General features: G+C 44.5%; 1 protein-coding gene across 1 annotated transcript in view; it reads left to right on the top strand.

The window, feature by feature from the left end:
- The first annotated feature begins 246 nt into the window (after nt 1-246).
- The window catches only part of Cd3g (CD3g molecule), a 9,150-nt gene continuing 1,381 nt past the window's right edge, over nt 247-8,015 (top strand). Inside the window, exons 1-4 of the mRNA XM_035443759.1 lie at nt 247-301; nt 5,192-5,215; nt 5,886-6,113; nt 6,725-6,856. Coding sequence (XP_035299650.1) covers nt 247-301; nt 5,192-5,215; nt 5,886-6,113; nt 6,725-6,856 — 439 coding nt within the window. The remainder of the gene's footprint in view (nt 302-5,191; nt 5,216-5,885; nt 6,114-6,724; nt 6,857-8,015) is intronic.

The raw sequence follows: 8,015 nt of genomic DNA, 5'->3' as shown, positions 1-8,015 counted from the left end.
CACTCCCTGCTACCTGCCACCCTGAAAGTCTTAACAAAAAAAAAAAGCACTATGCCTGCTCAACAGCATCCCTGCTAGGGCCCCTGCTGCCCACATTTTAAGTAGAGGGTGGGGACACTGGGTCTTCCCTCTGCTCAGAGCCCCAGCTCAGAGGATGCTGGGCGGAGCCAGGCTAGCTGCTACACAGGCTGGCTAGCTGGCTGCTGAGGGACTTCCACACTTCTACTAGAGAGGAAAGAGACTGACATGGAGCTGGAGAAGGGACTGACCGGCCTCATCCTGGTCATCTTTCTTCTTCAAGGTAAGAGTTTACTCCAGGGTCTGACAGCCTGGGGAAGGCTCATGAGAAGAGGCCATGACCAGGGAGGCAAGGTGATTGGAATCCTAATTAACCTTGAGCCAACTTCATCTGTCCTCTTAGAATTCAAAGAAGGAGAGTCAAAACTGAAGCCTCCAGCTGTTCTTTTCTGGAAAGATGCACAGGGACCAGAGGGCTAACACTGGTTAGAGAGAAGATTGCACTGCCGCCATCTTAGGCTTGAATGTAGTTCAGAAGGGCCATGCAGCTGGGGTAATGACTCAGCCAGTAAGGTGCTTGCTTACCATGTAAGCATGGGAATCTGAATTCGATCCCCAGAACCCACTAACAATGAGGGTGTGGTGGCCACACTCTTGTCATTATAGTGCTGGGGAGGCAGAGACTGATGGATCCCAAGGCTTCTTAGCAGGTCAACCAGCCTCAACAATTCAATTACACACACGCATACACACACACACACACACACACACACACACACACACACACACACACACACGGCCCAGACAAGGAAACTGGGAGAAAAGATTATATTCAGTGGACCTATGGAACATTTGTCCACAAAGCTATTTAACTGGTCAACAAGCATGGTGAGATCCAGACATTTAAGACTCCAGAGAATAAAAAGATTAACAAAAACCTTCTGTTCTCAAGAGTTCAGAGTGTCATTGGAGAGATGGCTTTCACTGCTGACACACTGAGTCCAAGGTACAGCATGAGAATACCTGTGTGATATATCCAACAGAAAGCAGGTGAATTAGGCTGATGCCTGCGTACCCTGGGGGAAGCTAAAGTCTTGAAGATTATCTTATTTGTTCGTGCGCTTGTTTGTTTTGTGTTTGTGTGTGAGGGTGCATGCATGCCACGGTGCATATATGGAGGTCAGAGGACAACCTGAAGGAACTGGTTCTCTCGTTTCAGTATGTGGGGCCTAGAATCAAACTCAGGTCACCAGGCTCAGCAGTGAGCACTTTTACTTACTGATCCATCACAATGTTCCTCCCTTCCTTCCTTTTTAACAGGGACTTACTATGTAGCTCAGGTTAGCCTCCAACTCAGAGGCAATCCTCTTACCTCAGCCTCCTGAGTGCTGGTGTTATAGGCATAGGCTACCATATCTAGCCAAAGGCCAGATAATTGTTGAAACTATAAAACTTTTTGTTTTGTTTTGGTTTGATTTTTTTGGTTTTTTTGGTTTTTCGAGACAGGGTTTCTCTGTGGCTTTGGAGGCTGTCCAGGAACTAGCTCTTGTAGACCAGACTAGTCACCAACTCACAGAGATCCACCTGCCTCTGCCTCCCGAGCGCTGGGATTAAAGGCGTGCACCACCACCGCCCAGCTAAACTACAAAACTTTTTTGTGATTGCCAACAACACAGAATGAAGGCTGGAGCTGTGAGGAGCCAGGAGGATGAAATATTTGCTGGATGTAGCAGCATCTAAACTGAGTACTTTGGAGGTAGAAGTAGGAAAATCAGAAGTTCCAGGACAACCTGGGCTATATAGCAAAATCTAGGCCAGCCTAGACTGTATGAGTCCTGCCTCAAAACAACAACAACTGGCATAAAATGTTGAACATAATCCACTAATATAAGAATTTATTTAAATTTTAAACTTGTGGAATTTGGTGAAATGAAGATCATGGCTAATTAGAACCGTTTCAATGGAGCGGTGTGAGTGGATGCCAGACGGGTTAAAAAGAATGTGGAGGGTGGGTGATAAAGAGTAACAACCTTGCTGGAGAGGGATTTGAGTGAGAGGCAGAAGAGATGGGGTAAAAGAGAAATAGAGCATAACAATTGAAAAATGGCTGGGCAGTGACGGCACAGGCCTTTAATCCCAGCACACGGGAGGCAGAGGCAGGTGGCTCTCTGTGAGTTTGAGGCCAGCCTGGTCTACAAGAGTGAGGTTCAGAACAGCCGGTATACACAGAGAAACTCTGTCTCCAGAAGAAAAAAAAAAAGAATTAAATGGGTGAACACATTTTTTTAGCTAAAGGAGATGGTGATGCGTATAGCAAAGGTCTAGAGTAGATGTTGGAAAGATAGATGACTGGAGGGCAGAGTCAAGGGCACACAGAGGAAGGCAACAGTACAAGTGAGAGTAACAGAAAGCAGGTGCAACAGCTCTCAAAAGGCAGGCTTGTAATCAGACAGGAAGCAAGACAAGGCCACAACAGCACCGCTGCTCTCAAACAGGGAGGGGAGGCAGTGTCACTGAGGTGACACTATGTAGAAGACAGCAGAGTGGGAGACTTGGAGAAGATGGTGAGAGTGGAGAAGCCTTTCTGGGAGAAGATGGAGTGAGCTACAGACCACACAGGCTAAAGGGTGATCCTGTAGGTCAGCGGGAGGATTCGGGAAAGAACACCAGGTTGAGCAACAGTCCAGCTCAGCCACCAATAAGTCCTCTGAACCCAAGTCTCACACCAGTCAACTGGATATTTGGCTACATGGGCTCTTGAGTCTCAAGAGACCACACTCAGATAGGCAAATGTCAACAATGTCAGCAGTCACTGCCATCTCCTCTCCTGTTGACTTTGAGTAAAAGGAAGAGTCTCCTTGCTCTCTTACGATAACCAGGTGATTAGAGATAAGGGCTAGTGAAAATATTTTTTTAGGCGCCATAGAGATGGCTAGTGCTTAAGAACATACTACTTTTGCAAAGGACTGGGGTTCAATTCCCAGCACCCACAAGATGGCTCACAACTGTCTGTAACTCCAGATTGGGATGTTCTCTTCTGGCTTCCACCAACCCCAGGCATGCATGCAGCACACATATACACATCAAGAAAAACACCCCCTGCACATAAAATAAATCTTTAGAATAATCGTATGTTTAACTGATGTGTCCATTTACCCCACTCACCCCCATAACCATCCATCTGGCAAATTAAGCTCCTTCCATGTTCTAGGCAGTGTGCTGGTGTCATTCACACACAGCGTCAGTCTGCAGAAGTTTGTAAGGCAGTTGATGCTTCCAACTACTTCCATTATGCTTGGGCCAATGACTGGCTCCCTCATCACTTCCCTACCCTCTTCCCTATCTGTGTCTTTAATTGACTATTTTTTTCTACGCAAAATGCCTTTCCCTATTTGGTGCGCTTTTACTTGTTTTACAAGTTTTCTTGAGCAGAATCGATTATTTCTCTTTTCTTCTCCTCTCCTCTCCTTTCCACTCCTCTGCTCTCCTTTTGCCTCCTTCTCCCTCACTTTTTTGAGTCAGGGTATCACTGTTGTATCCTGGCTATCCCAGAACTCAATATGTAGACTTTCAGAGATCTGTGCACCTTGCCTCCCAAAGGCTGGAATTAAAGGTGTGCACCACCACACCTCCCTCTCTCATATTCTTATGAGTTTTATTACTTTTGGGGGGGGGGGTTGAGACAGGATTTCTTTGTGTAGCCTTGGCTCTTTTGGAACTTTCTCTGTAAACCAGGCTGGCTTCAAACTCACAGAGATTCACCTGCCTCTGTATCCTGAGTGCCAGGATTACAGGTGTGAGCCACCACCACCTGGCTGAATTTCATTAAATTCTTAAGACAGCCGCCCCAGGATATCCTCCATGGACAGTCTACTTTCTGACAGCCCAGCCTTAGTTATTATGTCTTACTACCTGTAGTAAGGCCCATGCAACTGTCACCATAGCAAAAAGGCACATCACTACATTCTACATGGGTAAGGACAGCCATGTTGGAATTGCTCCCATGATGCTCTACCTTCAGATGGCTCAGTTGCATACCTTACTAATCAAAGCAAGAACCATGAAATTATTCCTCTCAAGCCCTTTGGTTCTACCATGCCCATGTTTGAGCACCAAATTGTGTGCTAACTTTTTCCTGGAGAGACATGAATAATCTAGTCACTTCAGGTAAGACACTGATGCAGATCAAAATAATAATTCCACTGATGTCCCGCTAGTGAATCAGTTTAGTTGGCTTATTACAGAGGAAGAGTGGAAAATTCACTGAAAGATTGTGGGTAGCCTCAAAAAGCTGCATCACCCCATTACAGATACCAAACTCATAGAAGCTGCATTGTGGAGTCTCCTATTATCTTTCATATACATTTGTATAAGCACTGGGGTTAGTAGCAACTTCAAAAATCCTCATTTTCACCGGGCATTGGTGGTGCACGCCTTTAATCCCAGCACTCGGGAGGCAGAAGCAGGCAGGATCTCTGTGAGTTCCAGACCACGCTGGTCTACAAGAGCTAGTTCCAGGACAGCCTCCAAAAGCCACAGAGAAACCCTGTCTCGAAAAAACAACAACAAAAAAAAATCCTCATTTTCTAGATGGTAAAACATAACCAGACCCATCTCAAATCATCTCCTTAGCATAAAGTCAGGGTAGCCAAGAGTCTACCATGAACAACAAAGGCACACTCATCACTCAAGAAATCCCAAAGATTTAGAAACCCCCACCAAGAGGGGCTAGAGAGATGGCTAAGCAGTTAAGAGCATACTGCTCTTGCAGAGGACCAGAGTTTAGTTCCCAGTATCTACACCAGGCAGCTCACAACTATAACCCCAGCTCCAGGGACCTGATGCCTGTGGCCTCAGCAAACAGCTGAACTCTCACGTACACATGGACTTGTTCTGATGTCCATACACAGATACACAAAACTAAAAATAAGATAAATATTAAAGGAAGAAAGCAAGTCCCATCCAGAAAGGTAGGACAAAGAGAAAACACAGTAATGTTTAATTCAGTTTGGTGATTTAGGCTATATCCAGGAAAGAAAACACAGATATAGCTACTGCTATGGACTAGTATCTCTTTTGATATTGCCCTCAAATGACCATGTGAATACCTTGGCCCATCAGAACATCAGAACCTATACCCAACTGATTCTTTACCTTCCTTTTATCTTTCCAGGTACTGTGGCCCAGTCAAAACAAGGTAAGAGAAATGGTTTCTCTCTATTCTCAAATTCTGAGGAACTCCATAGAAATATGGCTTACTACAACAGTAGTCTTAAGGACTAAGGAAATAGCTCAGCAATCAAGAGCACGTCTTACTCTTCCAGGGGACCTAAGTTCAGTTTCTAGCACCCACATGGGATGGCTCACAACTCCAGGATACACAGCACCCTCTCCTGGCCTCTGTGAGTACCTATACATATACAACACACACACACACACACACACACACACACACACACACACACACACACACACACACACACACACATTCATTTTTTAAAAGCCAATAGTCTCATAATTTAGAAAGGGAACTATTTTGAAAAGATGAGCTGACATTTTCATTATCAATCAATGTCCCTAGGGCAACTTTCCTAGACCTAAGCAATGAATTGTCTTGTTCTTTCAGTAGAAACAGGATCCTAGTAACTATGCATGTCTTAAAATATGGCTGAACCAGCAGCATTAGCATCATCTAAGAGCATGTTAGTAATGGATCTCACCTCCCCAGAACTACCAAATGAGTCCTGAATTCTAACATGATCCACATGTGATTTGCATGCACCATAACCATGGAGAGACAATGTTCTAATGTCTTCTGGTGCAATCACAAAGACCCCTAACAGAACCACCACTTTTTCCTTTTTCAGAAAGCCATTTGGTAAAAGTGGATGACAATCGAGGAGATGGTTCTGTGCTTCTGACCTGTGACTTGAAAGACAAGACCATCATGTGGCTTAAAGATGGGAACACAATAAGTACCCCCAATGCAACTAAAAACACGTGGAATCTGGGAAGTATTACCAAAGACCCTCGAGGCACTTTTTGGTGTCAAGGAGCAAAGGACAAGTCAAAGCCACTCCAAGTGTATTACAGAAGTATGTAACCCTTTCACAAAGTTTGTTGGGAATTAAGCAGTGCATACTGTTCTGGTGGGCTTACCATCTAGGACGAGGTGGGAATAGATGCTAAACAGTGATTTATGGTAGTAATAATAATAGCTAGTTCTCTTTGTGTGGGCTTACTGCTCTTTATATGAACACTTCCTGTGGCTTCTTGGGAAAGCACAGCCCTTTACAACCTGCTTAACCTTTGGGTGTTCCTCGTGGATTAGAGCAGTTCAGCAAATAAATCAGTTAGGAGGAGGGGACCCAGGATTGGTGTGCAGAGGAGAGGAGGAGAGCAGGGTTGTTGAGACTGGAGACTAGATTTTCTTCCTCCTCCTCCTCCTCCTCCTCCTCCACCTCCTCCTCCTCCTCCACCTAGTTCTTGATTATAGGACTGTTTAGGCTTCCCAGGACTTCTCACAGAGGAACACTGGGAAGCAGCAGTTCTTGGGGCAAGGATTCTCTATTGCCATACCACACATAGAGGGAGAAATCTGCTGCCCAGGGCAAAGGCAGTGGTGCTGATGGGTGGGAGAAAGGAAAAATGCAAGAATGCCTTACATCCTGAAAGTCTGTCCCTCCCTGTGTCTTGTTCCCCACAGTGTGTGAGAACTGCATTGAGCTAAATATAGGCACCATATCCGGTTTTATCTTCGCTGAAATCATTAGCATTTTCTTCCTTGCTGTTGGTGTATACTTCATTGCTGGGCAGGATGGAGTTCGACAGTCAAGAGGTAAATAAAAAAAAAAACCTAGATGTGGAGGTAATTGCTTGTAATCCTAGATACTTAAGAATCTGAGGCTGGAGGGCCCTGAGTTCAAGGCCTGCCAAGGCAACAGAGCAATACTTTGTCTTAAAATAAAATTTGTAAAGATATACCTCAGCTAGTAGACTTCGTACCTAGTTTGCACAAGGCCCAAGATTCAACCCCCAGAACACACAACCCAGATGTGGTGGCGTATGCCCATAATCCCACCACTCAAGAGATGGAGGCTAGAAAATCAGAAGTTCAAGGTCATTTTTGGCTACATAGAGAGTTTGAAGCCATCCTGGTCTACATAAGACCCTGTCTCAAAATGAAGAGGAGGCAGCTGGAGATATGGCTCAGCTACTAGAGCATCTGCTTAGCTTACTTCAAGCTCTGAATTGATTCAGTCCCTAGCATGGAATAAAACTGTAATCCCAGCATTTGGGAGGTAGAGATAAAAGGATCGGAAGGTCAAGTTCATTTAAAGCTACATTGGCCGGTCTAGGCTACATGAGACCCTATCTCAAAAAATCACATAAATAAATAATAAAGGGATGTAGCTCTGTGTAAAACACTTATGTGGCTTGTGTGATGCTCTGAGATCATTATTATGTTCTGGAATTAGAAAGAAGTAAAAGACTGTCTTGAGTTGAGAAATGGGACCAACTAAAGACCCATGACTTCCTTCTTATCAAAACAGACCCATTGGGGAGACTGAGTTGGTGTATATTGCTAATGTTCATAATTGATGGCCCCATGTCTCTGTGGGGCAGGAAAAAAAGACATTTCTTATTATCCCAGCATATTTGACTAACCTAATCTAGCCTCTTTTTTCTTGTCCTTCCTTCCTACCTTCCTACCTTCCTTCTTTCTCTCTCTCTTTCTCTTTTTCTCTCTTCCTTCCTTTCTTTCTTCCTTTCTTAAATGTCTTTCTTTTTCTTCTTCTTTGGTTGTTGTTGTTGTTTTGTTGAGACAGGGTCTTGTAAGGTAGCCTTTACCTTTACAAGAACTCATTATGTAGCTCAAATCCCTGGTGTTTCTCCCAAGGAGTGAGATTATTGATCATTCTCGGTGTTTTAATACTTTACTGAAGACAGGCATAATGGCATATGCGTTTAATCCCAGCACTTCAGAGGCAGAGGCA

The sequence above is a fragment of the Cricetulus griseus genome, chromosome 4 (genome assembly GCF_003668045.3).
Source record: "Cricetulus griseus strain 17A/GY chromosome 4, alternate assembly CriGri-PICRH-1.0, whole genome shotgun sequence".
Taxonomy (NCBI): Eukaryota; Metazoa; Chordata; class Mammalia; order Rodentia; family Cricetidae; genus Cricetulus; species Cricetulus griseus.
Note: the sequence above shows the minus strand (reverse complement) of the source record. Positions and strands in the feature narration are given on the sequence as shown.